We start from the raw sequence: 22,498 nt of genomic DNA, 5'->3' as shown, positions 1-22,498 counted from the left end.
TAATGTTAAGAAGAAGATATACAAATTTTATTTGGTCCAATTACAAATCAAAGCAGCTGAAAATTCAAGGTTTCAACTGTTTTTTATGAAAATTCAAAACATAAATGCTGCCCCTGCACTATCTTCTACATGCAAACACAGCTAGACAAATAAATGTGCCAACCTACTTCAAACCAATTAAATTAACAACAGAATATTTAAAATTAATTTTAGGAGAGATTACATTTCAAATTTCCATTTAGATACAACTGACAACAATAGTTTCCTTCCTTGCTGTTTTATGTTTGGATTAGAATTTAAATTATCGAATTAACACAAATTGTTTTTAGCAATCTACTTGAGAAGTGGATCTTTAATATCCATAACAAATTGTAGCCAAGCTTCTAAGGTACTCAACCCAAAAGCTTTCTATTTATAATCCATATGCATTCATAAACCATAGTACACTGTGGAATTAGCATTGCTATTTATAGATATATTGATAGATATTTATCAGACAAATCTACTAGGGTATCATGGGGCAGAGTCTGTTTGCCAGGGGAGGAGTAATCTGAGATAGAAAGACGCAATTGTATTTAGAACAGTAGGAAACATCTCCTATACTCTGACAATAAGCAAAAGGGGTAACTATAATCATAGGTTCTTTCTTTTAGATTGGTTGGGAATGTTGCAAACTTCTATGCCTCAGACCCCCATGTCACTGTACCATTCCTAGATTCATGACTTTATTGTAAGTAAACTACTCAGTCCAGTTATTCTAACATTGTTCTCACTCCAATCCAGCCTATGGGTGGGGGTAGCCTCTAAATAGGCTTGGATAAGAATTTAAAGGGACTGTCATAATTCAAATACATTATGCCATTTTAAATGTCTTTTCAATTTACTTCTATTTTCACATTTACTTTGTTCTTTTGGTATCATCTGATGAAAAACATACCTAGCTGGGAGTAGGATCAGTAACGCACTACTGGGAGCTAGCTTGTAATTGGTAGCTATACACATTTAGCCCTTGTCACTGATTTGCCAGATGTGTTCAGCTATGTCCCAGTATTACATTGCTGCTCTAGACCTAACTTTATCTGTTTATTAAATGCATCTACTGGAGTTAAAGGGTCAGAAAACCTTGAGTTTACTAAATGTATAATTAACAACTTTAGCGTAATACATCTTTTCAAATATTAATTTTTATCTTCTTTTTCCTTTATTTTACCAACCGCAAACATGCCACTCTCTCTCAGTAGCACAGAAATTCCTGAATGGTATTGACCAATCAGAGTTTTTTAATAATTAGCTCTATGAATATTGATTACGGCAAAGCGCAATCCCATTCATATTTGCAATAGGGTTTAAACATACACGCATGTCTATTTGTTAGGAAGCGTGTGTAATACAGTTAGCGCCTGCATCGCCCATTAGTAAACTGATAGCGCAGCACTCCAGTCAGCTCATAGCGCATACTATAGTAGTTATCAGACATGTCATAGTAAATGGCATTGCTGAAAGTTTGTGTATAACATTTCATTTCATATTGCAGTAAATGGAGAACATAAATGTAAAGCCCTGTGTATGAGTATAAGGGGCCAATTTATCAAGACCGCTGCTCCATAACTTATCTGCCTGCTCTGAGGCCGGGGACAGAAATCAACCCGATTGAATACGATTGGGTTGATTGAAACCCCCTGTTAGCGGTCGATTGGCCCCGAATCTGCAGGGGGCGGCATTGCACCAACAGTTCACAAGAACTGCTGGTGCAATAATAAATGCAGACAGCTTATGCTATCAGCATTTATCTATGTGCAGTGGACATTATACGCTACATTGTATCATGTCCACTCGCACTATGTTAAATTTACCCCTAAATCTGCATTATATACTTGGATGCCTACAGGGATTTTTTTTTTGTCTACTGATAATAAGAACAATTGTAATGAGCCCTTGCTATCCAACTAGTATAAGTGGTATACATGCACATTTTATCTAACAACCAGTATCCCTGGGTCTCCAGCAAAGGATATAGTGTAATTAAATTAATATACTGAGTAGAGGGTTAAGTGGGTTAACTCCTGAAGTATGAGCCCTGGTTAAACTCTTGTAAGATAAAATAAGAAAAAAAAGCAAGAAGAAATTCTTCAAAAATGTAACTTTTGACTTTAACACTCATAAAAAGTCAGCCATCAATCAGATATTTTTAGCATTAGGTATGTAACAAGACATAATAATATGAAACCTCAATATAAATGGAATTGTGTAATCTCCTACGCGAGACCTGGGCATTTGTATTCCCTAGTCTATAAGGGAAATAGTATGGTATAAGGGAGGGTCTTAATTAATATATATAATCGCTCTTAGGCCACATATAAAGATCATATGGTGGGTGTGAGTTGGAGAAATAGAAGAAAAGAAAGGGAAACAGCGGGCAAGAGCCGCTCATGTAAGAAAGATTAGATACAGCCTAAATCTATGTTTAAGTATTGATGGAGGAGTTTAGCAAGTATTGATACAAGAGAAGCTCTATTTATGTAGGTACATTATCTGAGAAGGGATGTGGTATAAAATAGAAGGGTAGTTTATTATGACTTAACGAGGAGAAGTATGGTGGATTTATGTAATCTGGACTCTTTAAGTCAACTGTCAGTTCACATATCTCTATGAAGCTACACTGTGGTATAGATGGGCACAGTTAAGGGCTCTAGTATCAGCAATTCTAATGACCTGTGCATTGTGATGAGTGAATTGGAGGATAAGAGATAGGCTGCCACTTATAGTTGTGAAGGAGTTCATAAAGTCAGGGGCAGTAAAAATCCTTCTCTCAGGTTACTAGATTGTGTGGCGTAGGGGTATGAGGGGGTTAGACCTCCCTGCTGGTCTTACTGAATACATTACTGGCATCCACCTGGTGTAACTTAGGATGAATATGCCTCTGGTAAAAGTAGTTGTGTTAGGGCTGGTAAGCATGTGAGGATTTGTTGGCCCTAAATACATTATTATTCTGGCTAGTGTACCTGCAATTCTTACCACTAATGATAGTCTAATAAGACTGATAAATAGCTCTATATGTGGGGAGCTTCACTAAATGAATATAAGAGCAATTTTTCATATATATAGGTTCAAACAGATTAAGAAGGTTTGCTTAGTAAATAAACAAACAGCAGAGGAAATATTGCTAAAATAATAGGTAAGATATAGTTTAAGGCCTGTTAATTAGATTCAGCTCGTACAACAGTGTTATAGACTATTAACTGCACAACATCATTTACCACAAATAGATCTCAGATTATCAATAACTTGAGAGCAACTTAAAACATAAAATATATGAACAAACATATGCTGGAGCTTAGTGCCTTGTGTGGTATGAGGAGAGTCCACTGGATTGCAGAGAGATCCTCTCTAACCAACTCCTGACCTACAGTCCACCTGTATGTAATAGTACGCTTCTAGGTCCCCAGATGTAATGGGATCAGAGCTCAGCTGCCATAGTTCTTGTAGATCCCTCAAATCACCAATAGGCAGCAGCCAGATCATCCAGGCTCTACCCTCCAGTGCCATGTGTCTCTTATGAGGAATGTTGAGAGATCCCTGTACGTGTCTGTGAGAGCCCGCCATATCTCCCCAGGACGTGCCCAGAGATGAGTAAGCAGACTTCGGTTCAGCTCGGGGATCCATGTTAGGAGAGAGAGGGCGTTGTTGGCATTTTCTTCCAACAAACGGAGTAGTACTTTTCTGCAGCAGAGCGTCCTTAGTGAAGTTTGGTGAGTCATCAACAAAGGGAGGTAAGATGTCATTGTCTGTCTCATTAGTTGTGGTATAGACATTAACCTCTCCGAGCATCTCCACCCGAGACAATAGGGGGTGCTGTGTGATAAGCAGGTCAGTAATCGGCTCCAAAGGTTTAGTGTTGCATACTGTGGGTAGGCTGGCGCCATCTTGTAAGCACGTATATTCAAAGGTGGTCAGGGGGTCGTTAAGCCTTCTTTCATCCTTGCGACCTAATTCCTCCAGCAAGGCGGCTACGCGTATATAAAACGCCTCCATCATGTATCTCTAGTATCACGGCTGTCACACAGCACGATAGCAAGCCGGGGAGGGGGGGAAGGATGGTGGTATAACGAACTAGGCCGTTAAAATCAGTCTCGGTCAATGTATGTCTTTTAAAGGTTAAGTGGACGGCTTTATTTGCAGGATCCTACACATAATCTATTCCTCAGCTGATGTTTAAGAGTCTTTTTGCAAGATGAGATAAAATAGCATAGATAATCGTTGGGTTATGAAGATTACCATAAGAGCCTCTGCAATAGGCGTCAGACCGTGGCTGCGGCTTAGACCCCCCCGCCTACGGGGATTTAATTTACTTAACTTATACAGATTGTGCAGAATGGACATAATGCTACTGTGCTAGACTGCAGTCTCTGACGCTACCATTCTTTATCACGTGACTACCATTCTGCAGTGTATTGATAGAGCTAAGAAATACTCCTCCTACTGAAAGCTTAGCCAGAGAAGAGAATGATGGGATTGAAAATGGAGGTGCACGCTCCCAAGGGCTATATGTATGCATAATTAAAAAAACTGAGGGAGTGCAATTGAAGAAAAATTTAAAGTGTTTTTGAACATTAAATTAAAAAATATTATAATAACATGCAATTATGAAATATAAAGGTAAGATCTGTTCTTTTGAAAGATGCAATTTTATTCTGAAGGTTTACTGTCCCTTTAAATACAATGTTATGGGCCCCATGTAATAAGAAGTGGGCGGGCAGCTTCTCAACTTGCAAAGCTGTCCTCCTGCCTTTGCTGCATACGGGCAGCGGATCTGTTCGTCCGCTGACTCGTATGTATCACTATACACTCATCGCAGTGTGTAATGCCCGCCCCTTCATTGAAGGGCCTGTCAATCACAGAGAGTGAGTGAGCTCTCAGTGATTTTCCCTTGCCACCTGGTCTAAAGTCTGCTGCTTCTTACATTGTGGGAAGCAGCCTCACATATGCAAACCTGCCCCGCAAGGTCTCTGGAGCAGCTCTCGCTGCTTTATACATGGATCCCAATATGCAACAATAAAATGATCTAATACATTAGAGCGTTTTCTTTTTGCACTTTTATGATTCTTTAACAACATACCACACAGTTTATTACATGATTTTTTTATTTGTTTTTACTTCAATAAATAATGCTTTGATTTTATGATAGTTTGATGTTTTATTTTATAATGCACAGTGCAGCTTTTGCAGCATCAACTATTTTTGAGAGGTATTTTCTGAAAATATCTGCTACTTAGAAATGTTCTTTCATTTTTCACAAATGTATTATTTTTACTAGTTTAACTTTGTTGTTTATTACCATTTTAAATTGAAGTAACATCATCTGTTTGTTCTTAAAATTGCATTCAATAAATATCCTAAATAAGAATCAGATTTACTGGGGTAGTTTAAATTTACTTTCAGAAATATATAGGAAACAATGTTTTATGTTGGAAAAGCTATAAATGTTGAAGTGCACAGTTATACAATTTTAACCTAAAATCAAGGACACTTTTTAATATGCATCCGTTTGTAATATACTATTATAATATAACAAATACATGTTTGATGAGGCAATTGATCCCTATTTGTTTGTAAATTTAAAGAGACATGACAATTTTATTTAAAGTTTCATGTAGAGCATAACATTATATACAGCTTTTCAATTTAATCTATTATCAAATGTGCTTCATTTTCTTGGTATTTTGTTGTGAGAAGAGCAGTGATGCATGATTGGGAGTTATCTGGACACATCTGTTAAGCCAATGACAAGAGGTATATATGTGCATCCACCAATAACCAGTTAGTTTCTAGCAGTGCACTGCTGCTATATTTACTCTTTCACAAAGGAGAGCAAGAGAACAAAGCACACATGATAATAGAATCAAATTGAAAATTATACAGATATGATCATATATATATATATTATATAATCAAATGGATATTGCAGTCAACATTAGAATTCACATGGATACATTTCAGTTTTGAATAGAAGCATTTTTAAATATCTGTATACTGTATTAGTAAAATTGGTTCTAATAAAAGCTATAGCTGTTTCAAAAGAGTATTTAAATATGCACCTTGTAACAGCATTTTAAACACAGCACTTGCTTAGACAGCCTAAGGTGCATGTATCATCTGGTAATGACTCAGTTTGTTAATTGCTGACATGATACCAGCTCCACTGGCACTCTGAGCAGCTGCAGTATTTAAAATGCTGGTGCACTGAGAATATCTAGCTATGCTACATATTGATGTGCAGCTACAAAATGTTATTACTAAAACAGTGATAATTTATACTAGCAGCATTTTGGTAAATAAATGTAATTAATCTATGTAAAAATATCAAATGTAAGCACAATGGTTGCAAATAATTATATTTTTGCAAAACAGCAGTTCCACCACAATTCAAGCATATTCAGATAGATTTTTCTTAGAATTTTCAATTTTAAGTTTATGGAGCCTTCGGGTTCGCCGGAAACAGGAGTTAAGAAGCAGCGGTCTTAAGACCACTGCTCCTTAACTCTTCCGCTGCCTCTTAGGCTGTGGACATCAATCCCACTGATCGCATACGATCAGGTCGATTAACACCCCCTGCTAGCGGCCGTTTGGCCACAAATCTGCAGGGGGAGGCATCGCACAAGCAGTTCACAAGAACTGCTTGTGCAATGTTAAATGCCGACGGCATTCAGCAATATCCGCAAGACAATGATAAATCGGCCCCCTATATATATATATATTTATTTAAAGTAACGCAAATATTCTGCTATTTTAAAAAAATGTATGGCTTCTGCAACATTATTTCATAAAAAATGTAGATGCTGTATTAATCATTAATGAAATATCTGGAATTCTTACCTGTGATATTACAATACACTCGCATTGGTCCAAGTGGCCCACTTCCATCTGAATCAATGTAATAAAAATCAGACGGATACCCTTTGTGTCTGTAAGCTTCACAAGACTGCTCGTTCACAGCTGAAAAGTAGAAATAAATAGATTAACTGTACTGGATTTTCTGATACAAACAATTCTATATTCAAACAATGCTATAAGGTTTTATTTATTTCCAAGCCACAGCTACACCCAATAGAAAATAAAACAATATTTTGTTATTCACCAAGCCAGCTTATTTTTTTATCTTTTTACAGAGGACCGTCCTTATCAGCTTGGGGAATATGTCCATTCCATCTTAGAGGAAAGCGTAGCCAATTTGAGCCTATGTGACTGAATACTAAGCTTGCTCTCCATATGGCTTCACAGGATTGCCAGATAAATTTGTCTTGATTAAAAATAAGCAGCAGATTCAACCGTTTTTTTTTTTTCTTTTTTCAAAATCCTTTATTTATCATAAACAACTGGCAAGGACATTTTAATATCGTATTAGAGGTAAAACTAACAAGATCTGCACTAATACATTCTCCTTATATATTTGACATTGCAGAGTTCAAGATGTATATTGCTATATTATATAATTTATTCAGAAATCTTAATTATTTAAATGAACAGAAGCTAATGTGTGCTCTTGACAATGGGATTTATGTCCTATTAATACTATAAACTATATTAAAAACAATCATGACTCATGCGTTGTCAATATCCTGGTGCATGGTTTAACCAAACCATCATTGCATGAAGCAACATGTAACTGCCTTTTCTATTGTTTTTAATAGAAATGCAAAATTACATTATTTGATAGCCTTACAGATCTGTCAGGGATATATGTGACATACCCCAGTCCGGTGTAAAGTCATTATCTAAACTGCATGCCAGGGGTGAACTCAGTGTAGACAGATCCACATAAGTGATCTTCCACACATAGGTACCAATGTTTATATTGTATATTTGGGGGACAGTCTTGTCTCTCATATCCTCTCCAACAATATTAAACACTGTGACCCCAGACCCATAACATACCCTAACTACATAGACCCCATCACTACAAACACTCTCCTTGTCCAAAACCACTAGACCACTATTAATTATAAGGGTTATGTAACCCAATTAACTATTTTCCTATTGGTTCCCAAACCTCTATTAACCCAATCAACACTGTAGTTTTTTTTTTTTTTAAATATACTTTTTATTCAGGCAATTGACAACGATAACAATAAGAACAGGTATACAAATATCATTGGCATACAGTGCAATATTTTCAACGTGCCACTTTCTACAAAATATAAACATCCATTATAGGGTTTTCTGAGCGACATAGTCCATTGTCCCTAGTCATCTGGGACCCTTCAGTGTTACCAGATGAAAATATCGGTGGCTCACCATAAAGAGAGGGAGAGCCTTATTTTTGTTTTCTCTTTGTCAGAATGGACCTATGGTTTTCAGACATCACACATAGACACAAAATAACTAATCTTACCAGCATTGATATTAAACCATTTTTTGCTGAAATGCAGGGTTTTAAATTTAGTATGAGCATGAAAAAGTAGAAGAGAAAGAAGAAAGAAAAAAAGAAAAGAAAAAAAAGGGAGGAGGGGGGGAAGGATTTAGACTAGGGGAGGGGGAAGGATTCAGACTAGGGGAGGGGGGAGGGGAGATAATTAAGGCCATTCACAGTGTCAGAGGATATCACTATGTGATATCATAGAGTGCGAGATTATGAATATATAAATAAAGTTTGCAGCTGGGTTTTACTCAGGACCGTGCACCCAGATCATAATCTCCACACTGTAGTTTTAACCTTATCCACTAACTTAACATTACGTGCTTTAGATTCCCACTGTGTTTACCCTATTCCCTAATACAATTGTCCTTGGCCCACTGTAGCTTATTTACTGTTATTCAACCAAAGCCCCTATCAATATTATTAATAAATGCCCTATAAAAATTATTGTCTCACCCATTCCTATTAACCCTTACCACTACCCCTGCAAGGATTAATAATGGTAGGGAGAGGTGCTGAGCTGTTTCTCAGAAGTGCTTGCTTTGTCACTGGATTACCTTTAAAATGGTCTACATAACTGCCGCTGATTAATATTCCTTTGACCTTTTATGGGAAATTTTATATTGAGTAAATATCCATTCAAGTTACAAGTGGGGCAATAATTAATGCTCCTACTTGAGCGCTAACTCAGCTAGAAGTACATTTTTGCATGTATCTGGTAGCGCTCATATTGCAAGTTGAAAGTAAACAGTTTTTGCTCTTGCACTAACCCGATGGGCGTAAAAAGCCAAAATTAGATTATCGGAAAAAATGTATTCCCCCATAGAAGTAAATATAGTAAAAAGAATAGAAAACCCTCATAACAAACACCCTACTCGCACACAAACCCAATTTCATATTCTCAAGTGCGCTAACCCAACATGAAAATATAAATATTTTACATTCCAATGTTATTCATGTAGCAGAATATGTTCTATGTATTCATAAATACACACACACACACACACACATATATATGTATATATATATATATATATATATATATATATACATATATTAAATATATATATAATTGTATTTCACAGAAAAAAAGTATTTACAGTATATATATCTACAGTATATATATATTTTTATATATATATATATATATATATATATATATATATATATATATATATATATATATATATATAGGAATATCTATTTATAAATACATAGAACATATGACCCTATTTGCAGAACATTGGAATGCAAAATATTTACAGTAAATACAGAGTATAACACTTTTTTTAAATATGAATATTGCATAAATATGTATATATATATAAACACATATATACAACCCCAATTTCGAAAAAGTTGGGACAGTATGGAGAATGCAAAGAATCAAACAAAAACAGTCACTTAAAAATTCAATTCACCCTGTACTATATTGAAAATTCATCTTTGATGTTTTACTTTGGGAATTTAAAGTATTTTTGAAAATATACACTCATTTCAAATTTGATGGCTGCAACACACTGCAAAAATTTGGGACAGTCAACTGTTTACCACTGTGTAACATCACCTTTTCTTTTAATAACACATTCATTTTTTGGGCACTGAAGACACCAGTTGGTTAAGTTTAGCAAGTATAATTTCCCCCCATCAATCCATTATGCATGTCTCCAGCTGCACAACTTTAAAGGGCCTTCATTGCCTTATTTTGTGCTTCATATTGCACCATACATTATCAATAGCAAAAAGGTCAGGACGGCAGGAAGGCCATGTTAGCACCCACATTCTCTGCTTATGCAACCATGCACTTGTAGTCCGGGCAGAATGTGGTTTGTCGTTGTCCTGCTGAAAAAGGCAGGGACATCCCTGGAAAAGATGAGGTCTGCATGGTATCATATGTTGCCCCAAACTGTATACATATCTTTCTGCATTAATGGTGTCCTCACAGATGTGCAAGTTTACCCATGCCATGGGCACTTACACACCTCCATACCATGACAGATGCTGGCTTTCGGAACTGACGCTGATAATAGCTCTTTTCCTCTTTGGTCTGGAGAACATTACAGCTGTTTTCTCCCAAAAACTATTTGAAATCTTGACTCGGACTACAAAACATGATTCCACTTTGCTACTCTCCATCTCAGATGAGACCAAGTCCAGAGAAGTTGGCTGCGCTTCTGGACAGTGTTAATATATGGCTTCTACTTTGCATAGTAAAGCCTTAACTTGCATACATGGACGCAGCGAAGAATGGTTTGACTGAAAAAGGTTTACCAAAGTAATCCCAAGCCCATGTCAGCATATCCATTACAGACACATGAGGGTTTTTGAGACAGTGACGTCCGAGGGATCAGAGATCAATTGCATTCAGAAGTGGTTTTCGGCCTTGCCCTTTACACACCGAGATTTGACCGGATTCCTTGAATCCTTTAATTATATTGTGCACTGTAGAAGGGATAATGCCCAAAATCCTACCGATTTGTCTTTGGGGAATATTGTTCTCAAAGTGTTGGATTATTTGCTGATGCATCTGTTGGCAGATTGCCGAGCCTCAACCAATCATTGCCCTTGAAGGACTAGTCCTTTTTTGGAGGCTCCTTTTATACTATAATTACACGATTGCCTTACCTGTTTCACATCATCTTCCCATTTCAACTTGTCACATTGCTATTAGACCTAAATTGCCCCTGTCCTAACTTTTTTTGGAACGTGTTGTAGTCAGATTTGAAATAAGTGTATATTTTCAAAAATACATTAAATTCACAAAGTAAAACATCAATTGAAAGTTCAAATGACTCTTTTTGTTAGTTTATTTGCATTTTCCATACTGTCCCAACTTTTTCGGAAATGGGGTTGTACATACATATACATATTTAGACATGCATATTAATGTAGCTCTATGTTAAAGCCCTTTGCAGCTTTTTTTTCTAACACCTGAGACCTCATATCTTTGAGGCCTTATAACTTTTGTGTGCAATATTGTTTTGTTATACTTTATTAGAAAATGTTATTATGAGAGTAAGTGTAACGTATTTTTAATGTGTTTAGTGACTTTTTGTTTTCGCGTAACAGTTAACCAGAGCTCTGAGAACACGGTAATCATTCTTGTATAAATCGCCATTGCACCTAAGCAATCACATTTACTTTCAACTTGTAATGTGGTAAATCTAACGTGCTCAAACATCCGTGATAAACATTTTTTCGCTCAGGTTTAACTCTTAAAGCACCACTCATAATCTGGCCCAAAAATGGTTAGATAAGTATAACAACTGTGCAACATACATTTATTATTTTGCTTTTTCTGTATTTAATTTTGAAATCTGTGTATTTGCTATACATTTTCAAAGAGAAATACTACATAATTCAGAATGCTAAATTGTTCTAATACTTGAACAAGGCATACAGTGATTGTATAGGTAAGTGGGGGAGCTTTAAATAGAGGAGTTTGTTTATTGTTAGTTTTAGTTTGCCAAATAAAATAAGATAAACATATTCTTTGGGCTTTTCAATGGGTATATCCAAAAACTCTACCTAAATAGCAAAGCACTGTAAAGTTTCCTATCAAATTGCAGATGAATTGCAGGTAAATACTTAAAGTGATGGTATACCTTAATTAAGCAAATGCCATATATTTAATCTTTGCCATTAAAAAAGTATATGTGTACCTTTTTTATTTTTAATCCATCTGTTAAAGGGTTAACTTAGTGCATATACTAATGATTATATTGGAATGTTATGCCAGCCCACTTGGATGAACTCTTTTTTTTTTTTTAAATGACAATTCTAGTAAACATCCAATCAGTGTGTGTGTCATTTGACAATCTTGAAGTCCAGCCACTTTAAAGCCCTTAGAAAGCTTATGCAGAGAGTGGATTTGACTGCTCTATACATCACAACCCAGCCCAAAAGAGGAAATGAAGGGGGGCAGAGGAACAGACAATACCAATAAGGATTATAAATCTTTTATTATAATATATATATATATATATCCAGAACAAAAAAGGCACTCACTGTTCACAATAAAACATAGCTTTTAATAAATATCAAAAAGTTAAAACGACATAAGGTTTCGGTGTTCACAAAACACCTTTGTCAAATGTCATAAAGTTATAGACAACCTAATGCCCAACAACTTAGGCCTCGCTTCCATTGAGTCGTAATTCAGTTTGCGTGCACTCGCAAACCGTTAAATATGCTGTCGAAAGCAATAGCGTTTAACGACTGTTTCCAATGGCGCGTTATACCTCTATATCGGCTTCCGGACTTCGGCTGCCGAAAAGATTTTCGCGTCCCATAGAAAGTAATAGAAGCCGTTAATTGATAAATTATACCAGGTTTCCATTGAAAGCGCTAACCGTTAATACACTGTCGGAGGCTGTCGATACATTGAGACATATTACCCCCAGCTCAACTAAGTGTAAAGGAGGAAAAAAGAGCTTTTTGAGGCCTGTTTCTCATTGAAATTGCAAATCAAAAAAAATTTATGAGTGTTTCAATGTACAAATAACATTATATATGCTACATTTATTGGTCCTATGTATAGGAATATTTGCACCCATGTTGTCATAGAAATTTCAATATGTATGTGCATATAAAAATATATGCAAGCACCACAATTATGGAACGACCTCCCGCACACTTTTAAACCTTCCCCATGCCTAATATCCTTTAAGAGATCCCTCTCTACATATCTCAAAACAGAATGCACCTGTCATTGTTGATTATATATTTCCTACCTGTTCTATGTTAAATTTTTGGGCATATGTATTATTATTTTTTTTTTTTTATTGTACCCATTGTATCAATGCAATGTTTTGTGTACCCAGGACATACTTGAAAACTATAGAAATCTCAATGTATCTTTCCTGGTAAAATATTATAAATATAAATAAAATATCTACCTATTCAAAATGAAACCTTTGCCCAGGGATGCTATATATAATCTCAATACATATAGAAAAATAATTCAAAGGAAATAAGTTGTTTATAATGAAGATGAGTTTTATTATTACAGATTTACCCTCATTCAAATGTAATTTTCAATGTGAAAATCATATTTATTCAATACAAAACGATGACACATTAAAGTTATGTGTCATAGTACTAATATTTATAAAATATATGTAATGTCATGTCTGCTAAAGCAGATAATACATTTGCAATATTTAGACTATTAACCAAAATACATAAGTGCTTAATATTCCATACTTCAAGAGATATGAAGTATTGTCTTTAACATGGAATTATTGAAACAATTTAAAAGTGCATTGGTCCAAGGGAGAGTCTGTGTCTGTTCATATGATGTCAATTAAAATGTATTAATCACCTCTATATCATGGCAATCACATATATGTTGTGTATACATCATTGCTTAAATATCATAAAGATACATTTATCTAATTATTCTAAATATTGAATAATAATCTTGACAAAAAGGAGTGCATTAGTCATGATAGGTATTAGTCATGATAGGTATATATTTCAGATATTACATTCCACATAGGACTATAATGAATACAAGGTGTTTGGCCATATCAACAGGAAGGAATATTTACTTTTCAACTCTTCTATAACTGTATAAGCCTTATTAGCTTCATCTGAAGGAGCAAACAACATCTGTGGAATATAAATCATAACATTTACACATGTCACGTTGACCAATGTTAGATAGCATATACTGTATAAATTTCAGACACGTATCCCCAAGTATTCTTAAACGGCATAATATCCTCAATAAAAGGACACATACATTTATCAACAATGTACACCTGCATATTAATTGACATCATGTGAAATAAAAATGAATAAAGCTGTTAATGTTTTGAAAATAAACAGCTATTAAAACAATTTTGAAATATATTTTCTAATTTTGATTAGAAAAATATATGCATATTTATGAGATGGAAATCACACTTAAGAAAGTGCTTCATAAAAAAAATTAGATATTATATATCTGGAAATAATTTAAAAAGAAAAATACTTATTAATGCTTGCGGCGGGATTTGGCCTTTGGAGGAGAGGTACTTGGGATGGAAGTGTGGCGTCTTGGACGACGCACACCAGCTGACTGGGAGGCTAAAACATGCGATTCAGGGTCCTGCAGGGAGATAACGGAGGATGCGAGTGAGGAGGGAGTTTGCGGCCTATCTGCAACCCTCTCCACTGCCTCTGCCAGGCGGACGAGTGCGGCATTATGTATGTCCATCTGGCTCTGTAGCCTCCTGAAATCCTGCTGCTGCTGGAGCCTAGTAAGTCTAAGCTCCCTGTGAATGAGCCTCAGTAGAGCATCCTGCTGGGACTGTGCGGGGATAGTGGATTCCATGGGGGGCACTTGTGGCTGTATAGGTGTCTCCGGCACATATTCCTGGCTCTGTGTGAGGTTGTCGTCACTCAGTCTTGGGGACTGTGTGGGTGGCTCAATATCCAATTGAGGACAGACATTGGTGGGGGGGGGGGTGGTGATTGTTGTTGTGGTGGTAGTGGTGGCGGCATTTGTTGTGCCATGGGAGGGTGCTGAATCTGTTGTTGAGGTGGCATATAGTATATATGCTGCGGTGGAGGATGCATCTGCTGATGCTGTGGTGATGAAGGATGCATCTGCTGATGCTGTGGTGATGAAGGAGGCATCTGCCGATGCTGTGGTGGTGGAGGATGCATCTGATAATGCTGTGGTGGAGGATGCATCTGATAATGCTGTGGTGGAGGATGCATCTGATAATGCTGTGGTGGAGGATGCATCTGATAATGCTGTGGTGGTGGAGGCTGCATCTGATGATATGTCCTCCCAGATGAATATGGGGATGGGCCAGGAACATTTTCAACCTCATAGGCCAGTGGCTGTTGCTCATCTCCTTCAAGTATTCTGAGGTAGGAGTATCCAGCTTCAATAACATCCCCCTCCTCCTCCTCACTGAATTCCGGAACATCACTGGCCTCCGGTCTTGTTGAGGACTCATACTCATGTTCCAATTCTGAAAAATAAATTGTAATTATAAATTAATCTGATGAAACATCTAACATTTGAAAATCAATTTTATAGATATAGATATAGTTTTATATATATATATATATATATATATATATATATATATATATATATATATATATATATATATATATATATATTATTTCTGTATGAACTTAAACATATTTAACCAGAGGTGTATATTTAAAGATTGTGCCTCTAAGCGACTCTTTGTATTACACATAGTCCATATATATGATATAGATAGAAAGAATTTAAATCTATACCCTTGCTTGTTTGAGCAGATAGCCACTCCAGAAATCAGGATGAATATATCCGCTACAACTATGTTAAGATGCCATTAAAGGGGCAATGAAGTACAAATTAAACTTTCATGATTCAGACAGAGCATGCAAATTTAGTCAACATTTTATATTTTACTCCTATTATCATATTTTCTTCCTTCTCTTGGTATCTTTATTTGAGAAGCAAGAATGTAAAGCTTAAGAGCCAGACAATTTTTGTTTCAGAACCTGGGTTGCTGTTGCTTATTGGGTGGCTAAATGTAGCCACCAATCACGAGCGCTAGCCAGGGTTCTGAACCAAAAATGCAAAGTCTACATAGCTTACATTCCTACTTTTTCAAATAAAGATACCAAGAGAACAAAGAAATATTTATAATAGTAGTACATTAGAGAGTTGCTTAAAATTGCTGCTCTATCTGAATCATGAAATAAAAAAATTGGGTTTACTATCACTTTAAGTTACTGTGCAAATTAGACTTTGAACCATGTAAAACATTACTTGTACTAATCCTACCTAGGTATGTTTTCCACTGACGCTTGAACACAATTGATTACTAAACATATATAATATATGAACATTCTATATTCTGTATTACACATGTGTATGATTACATTTATATTTTAAAAAACAAAGCCGATATATATTTCTGATGTTAACATATATTTGTTAGAAATAAAACATTTATTACATATGATATTTAATATTCACCTTCATGGACCTCTTCAGCTGGCACTGATGTGTCCATTGTCCCCTTACATCCTAGGACAGATTCATCTGAGATGACATTGGCCATCATCTCCTCCCATGACCTTAGGTGTATTCTCTTGCTAGGACCACCACCTGTCCCACGTGCATATTTGGCCTGCTGTGCCAGCTTAGCTTTGGTTTCCCTCCTGCATTCATGATAGCGGTGTTTAATGCTGGCAGTAGAACGATTACGTCCTAAGCAGCTGACTGCCACTCGAATCTCCTCCCACAGCTTATTCCGGACAGCCGGCCTCAGGTTAGGGTTCTCCAGCTGAGCTGCCCTCTCCAAGTATGCCTCAACAAGAGCCTCCTTCTCCTCCTCAGAGTACCTCTCCTCTCTAAGCCTGCCCTTCACACCTGAAGGGCCAGCAGACACAGACTCTCCCTCCTGTGACTGGGGACCAGCCCTCTCTACCTCCTCTGTCCCTGCAGGCTGTGACAGGCTACCACCAGCCCCACCCCCAGTTGCCACAGTCTGCCCCACTTTCCCTTTTCTTTTTGTGCCTAGCTGAGGCTGACTCCTCCTCACTCCTCCCACCTCCATTCCTCTTCCACCCTCTCTCCTTCCCTCCTCTGCCAGGGTTTGAGGAAGGACAAATCCTCCACCCAAACCTCGGCCCCTATTCCTGCCCATACTACTCCCTACTTCCCCCCTCCCCCTCCCTCTATCCACCCTCACCACTGCCCTCCCCCTAGCCACCCCCTTCCCAACTCCACTAGGCCTATCCATCCCTTTCTCCTTCCTCCCTAACTCTAACCTAACACTAAAGTCCCTAGCTTACCTAACTACACTAATTCACCTAACTAAACCCTAAATTAAATAGCCCCAAAACTAACTACCTAACCTATCTAGACCCTAACTATCTCTATTCTATATCCCTCAAAAAAAAAAAAATTGTGGGGGTGAAAATAAACAAAGGGATGTTAATGAAAAAGGAAAAACTAAGGAGGATTAGAACAAAATTATAGAAAAATAATAAGGGATGCAAATGAAGAAAGGGGTGAGCTATATAGTCAAATGAACCAAAAAATATGGGATCTAAAAAAAAAAAAATAGGATGGGAAAAATGTATATATAAAAAAACAAGTTATATAGTGAGGAAGGGAAGGGTAGTCAAAGGGGGGATGGGAAGTGGAATAAGGGGATTAATGAAAGGAGTAATAAAGGAAGATGGGGATATGGGGGTTAATGAAAAGAAAAAAAAATGTGAATGTGTTTGTATCAAATAAAAGTGTGTATGTGTGTGTGTGTGTGTGTATTTGTGTGTATAAACTAATGTGTGTTAATTAACTAATGTATGGATGTGTGTGTGTGTTCCTAATATTATATAAGGCCTACAATAAGAATATATGAAAATCAAATATCAAACTCTCCACTAACTCTCAAACAACTCTCAAAAACCCAAAACTCCTACCAACGCAACTAGCTCCCGTGTCTTTCTCTCTAGAGGCGATCACAGGTAAAGAGCGCAGGCGCAAACCGTTATTCTTATAGACAGAGGTCGGGTTACCATGGCAATGCACTTGTTATGGCGCGCTTTTCGACAAATCCGACATCGGTTGGCAACGCAAACTTACGTACGGCCGAAAAGAGCGACTGCGCGCAACACGCTAATCTTTTCAATGGAAACCTGGTACTAAAATGGAGCCGTAAATTACTTTTAGCTGTCGTCCGCTTCGGTAGCTTACGGCTCCATTTTTAACGACTCAATGGAAGCGAGGCCTTAGTTGTGGATTTCGTTAAAGTGCACCCTGGCTGCTTCATGTCTATGAAAATAAACATTCTGCTGTTAACTTGTAAATTTATGTTTTGTTTTGTTTTTTTCTTAACAATATTAAAAAAGTAATATCAGTATTTGTTTGACAAATGTGTCTAGTATTCTTTTGATTCAAAGTAATTTTATGAAACATTTGGTCATCCTTACATAATATGTTGTCCTAGTTAATTAAATACCATTGAGTTAATGAGTCATTGAGCCATAATGATGATGTACATCACTGAATAAACTCTTGACACTGCTAATCAGTTGGGAAGATTTGCAGCAAAAAAAAAAAAAAAAATCTAGCCATTTAATTTAAAACAAATAGGGTAAAAATATTCATTATCAGCATATTTTAATTATTCACTGTTTTATTCAATTTATGTAGATGCTATGGCCTAGATTTGGAGTTTGGCGGTAGCCGTGAACACCAGCGTTAGAGGCTCCTAACGCTGGTTTTAGGCTACCTCCGGTATTTGGAGTCACTAAAAAAAGGGTCTAACGCTCACTTTTCAGCCGCAACTTTTCCATACCGCAGATCCCCTTACGTCAATTGCGTATCCTATCTTTTCAATGGGATTTTTCTAACTCCGGTATTTAGAGTCGTGGCTGAAGTGAGCGTTAGAAATCTAACGACAAAACTCCAGCCGCAGAAAAAAGTCAGTAGATAAGAGCTTTCTGGGCTAACGCCGGTTCATAAAGCTCTTAACTACTGTACTCTAAAGTACACTAACACCCATAAACTACCTATGTACCCCTAAACCGAGGTCCCCCCACATCGCTGCCACTCAATTTAATTTTTTTAACCCCTAATCTGCCGACCGCCATTTACGTTATCCTTATGTACCCCTAATCTGCTGCCCCTAACACCGCCGACCCCTATATTATATTTATTAACCCCTAACCTGCCCCCCACAACATCGCAGCCAGCTACCTACAATAATTAACCCCTAATCTGCCGACCGCAAAGAGTCGCCACCTACATTATAGCTATGTACCCCTAATCTGCTGCCCCTAACACCGCCGACCCCTATATTATATTTATTAACCCCTAATCTGCCTCCCACAACGTCGCCTCCACCTGCCTACACTTATTAACCCCTAATCTGCCGAGCGGACCGCACCGCTATCATACTAAAGTTATTAACCCCTAATCCGCCTCACTAACCCTATAATAAATAGTATTAACCCCTAATCTGCCCTCCCTAACATCGCCGACACCTAACTTCAATTATTAACCCCTAATCTGCCGACTGGAGCTCACCGCTATTCTAATAAATGTATTAACCCCTAAAGCTAAGTTTAACACTAACACCCCCCTAACTTAAATATAATTTAAATCTAACGAAATAAATTAACTCTTATTAAATAAATTATTCCTATTTAAAGCTAAATACCTGTAAAATAAATCCTAATATAGCTACAATATAAATTATAATTATATTATAGCTATTTTAGGATTAATATTTATTTTACAGGTAACTTTGTATTTATTTTAACCAGGTACAATAGCTATTAAATAGTTAAGAACTATTTAATAGCTAAAATAGTTAAAATAATTACAAAATTACCTGAAAAATAAATCCTAACCAAAGTTACAATTAAACCTAACACTACACTATCAATACATTAATTAAATACAATACCTACAAATAACTACAATGAAATAAACTAACTAAAGTACAAAAAATAAAAAAGAACTAAGTTACAAAAAATAAAAAAATATTTACAAACATAAGAAAAATCTTACAACAATTTTAAACTAATTACACCTACTCTAAGCCCCCTAATAAAATAACAAAGCCCCCCAAAATAAAAAATGCCCTACCCTATTCTAAATTACTAAAGTTCAAAGCTCTTTTACCTTACCAGCCCTGAACAGGGCCCTTTGCGGGGCATGCCCCAAAGAATTCAGCTCTTTTGCCTGTAAAAAAAACCCATACAATACCCCCCCAACATTACAACCCACCACCCACATACCCCTAATCTAACCCAAACCCCCCTTAAATAAACCTAACACTAAGCCCCTGAAGATCATCCTACCTTGTCTTCACCATACCAGGTTCACCGATCGGTCCTGGCTCCAAAATCTTCATCCAACCCAAGCGGGGGCTGGCGATCCATCATCCGGCGGCTGAAGAGGTCCAGAAGAGGCTCCAAAGTCTTCATCCTATCCGGGAAGAAGAGTAGATCCGGACCGGCAACCATCATCTTCCAAGCGGCATCTTCTATCTTCATCCGATGAGGACCGGCTACATCCTGAAGACCCCCACCGCGGACCCATCTTCATCCGGCGACGTCCAACTGAAGAATGACGGTTCCTTTAAGGGACGTCATCCAAGATGGCGTCCCTCGAATTCCGATTGGCTGATTGGATTCTATCAGCTAATCGGAATTAAGGTAGGAATATCCTGATTGGCTGATGGAATCAGCCAATCAGAATCAAGATCAATCCGATTGGCTGATCCAATCAGCCAATCAGATTGAGCTCGCATTCTATTGGCTGATCGGAACAGCCAATAGAATGCAAGCTCAATCTGATTGGCTGATTGGATCAGCCAATCGGATTGAACTTGATTCTGATTGGCTGATTCCATCAGCCAATCAGAATATTCCTACCTTAATTCCAATTGGCTGATAGAATCCTATCAGCCAATCGGAATTCGAGGGACGCCATCTTGGATGACGTCCCTTAAAGGAACCGTCATTCTTCAGTTGGACGTCGCCGGATGAAGATGGGTCCGCGGTGGAGGCCTTCAGGATGGAGCCGGTCCTCATCGGATGAAGATAGAAGATGCCGCTTGGAAGATGATGGTTGCCGGTCCTGATCTACTCTTCTTCCCGGATAGCATGAAGACTTTGGAGCCTCTTCTGGACCTCTTCAGCCGCCGGATGTTGGATCGCCAGCCCCTGCTTGGGTTGGATGAAGATTTTGGAGTCAGGACCGATCGGTGAACCTGGTATGGTGAAGACAAGGTAGGATGATCTTCAGGGGCTTAGTGTTAGGTTTATTTAAGGGGGGTTTGGGTTAGATTAGGGGTATGTGGGTGGTGGGTTGTAATGTTGGGGGGGTATTGTATGTTTTTTTTTTTACAGGCAAAAGAGCTGAATTCTTTGGGGCATGCCCCACAAAGGGCCCTGTTCAGGGCTGGTAAGGTAAAAGAGCTTTGAACTTTAGTAATTTAGAATAGGGTAGGGCATTTTTTATTTTGGGGGGCTTTGTTATTTTATTAGGGGGCTTAGAGTAGGTGTAATTAGTTTAAAATTGTTGTAAGATTTTTCTTATGTTTGTAAATATTTTTTTATTTTTTGTAACTTAGTTCTTTTTTATTTTTGTACTTTAGTTAGTTTATTTCATTGCAGTTATTTGTAGATATTGTATTTAATTAATGTATTGATAGTGTAGTGTTAGGTTTAATTGTAGTTAATTGTAGATTTTTTATTTAATTAATTTAATGATAGTGTAGTGTTAGGTTTAATTGTAACTTAGTTAGGATTTATTTTACAGGTAATTTTGTTATTATTTTAACTAACTAAAATAATTACAAAGTTAACTGTAAAATAAATATTAATCCTAAAATAGCTATAATATAATTATAATTTATAGTATAGCTATATTAGGATTTATTTTACAGGTAAGTATTTAGCTTTAAATAGGAATAATTTATTTAATTAGAGATAATTAATTTCGTTAGATTAAAATTATATTTAAGTTAGGGGGGTGTTAGTGTTAGGGTTAGACTTAGCTTTAGGGGTTAATACATTTATTAGAATAGCGGTGAGCTCTAATCGGCAGATTAGGGGTTAATAATTGAAGTTAGGTGTCGGCGATGTTAGGGAGGGCAGATTAGGGGTTAATACTATTTATTATAGGGTTAGTGAGGTGGATTAGGGGTTAATAACTTTATTATAGTAGCGCTCAGGTCCGGTCGGCAGATTAGGGGTTAATAAGTGTAGGCAGGTGGAGGCGAAGTTGTGGGGGGCAGATTAGGGGTTAATAAATATAATATAGGGGTCGGCAGTGTTAGGGGCAGCAGATTAGGGGTACATAGGGATAATGTAAGAAGCAGCGGTTTACGGAGCGGCAGATTAGGGGTTAATAATAATATGCAGGGGTCAGCGATAGCGGGGGCGGCAGATTAGGGGTTAATAAGTGTAAGGTTAGGGGTGTTTAGACTCAGGGTTCATCTTAGAGTGTTAGGTGCAGACGTAGGAAGTGTTTCCCCATAGCAAACAATGGGGCTGCGTTAAGAGCTGAACGCCGCTTTTTTGCAGGTGTTAGGTTTTTTTTCAGCTCAAACAGCCCCATTG

The 22,498-nt window shown here is 37.1% G+C and overlaps 1 protein-coding gene across 1 annotated transcript in view; it reads right to left on the bottom strand.

The window, feature by feature from the left end:
• The window catches only part of CNTNAP5 (contactin associated protein family member 5), an 886,402-nt gene that overhangs the window by 401,913 nt on the left and 461,991 nt on the right, over window positions 1-22,498 (bottom strand). Inside the window, 1 exon segment of the mRNA XM_053712216.1 lies at window positions 6,874-6,993. Coding sequence (XP_053568191.1) covers window positions 6,874-6,993 — 120 coding nt within the window.

This window comes from Bombina bombina, chromosome 1 (assembly GCF_027579735.1).
Source record: "Bombina bombina isolate aBomBom1 chromosome 1, aBomBom1.pri, whole genome shotgun sequence".
NCBI classification, from domain to species: Eukaryota; Metazoa; Chordata; class Amphibia; order Anura; family Bombinatoridae; genus Bombina; species Bombina bombina.
The sequence above is the reverse complement of the archived record's forward strand: the minus strand, read 5'-3'. Positions and strand labels throughout refer to the sequence as shown.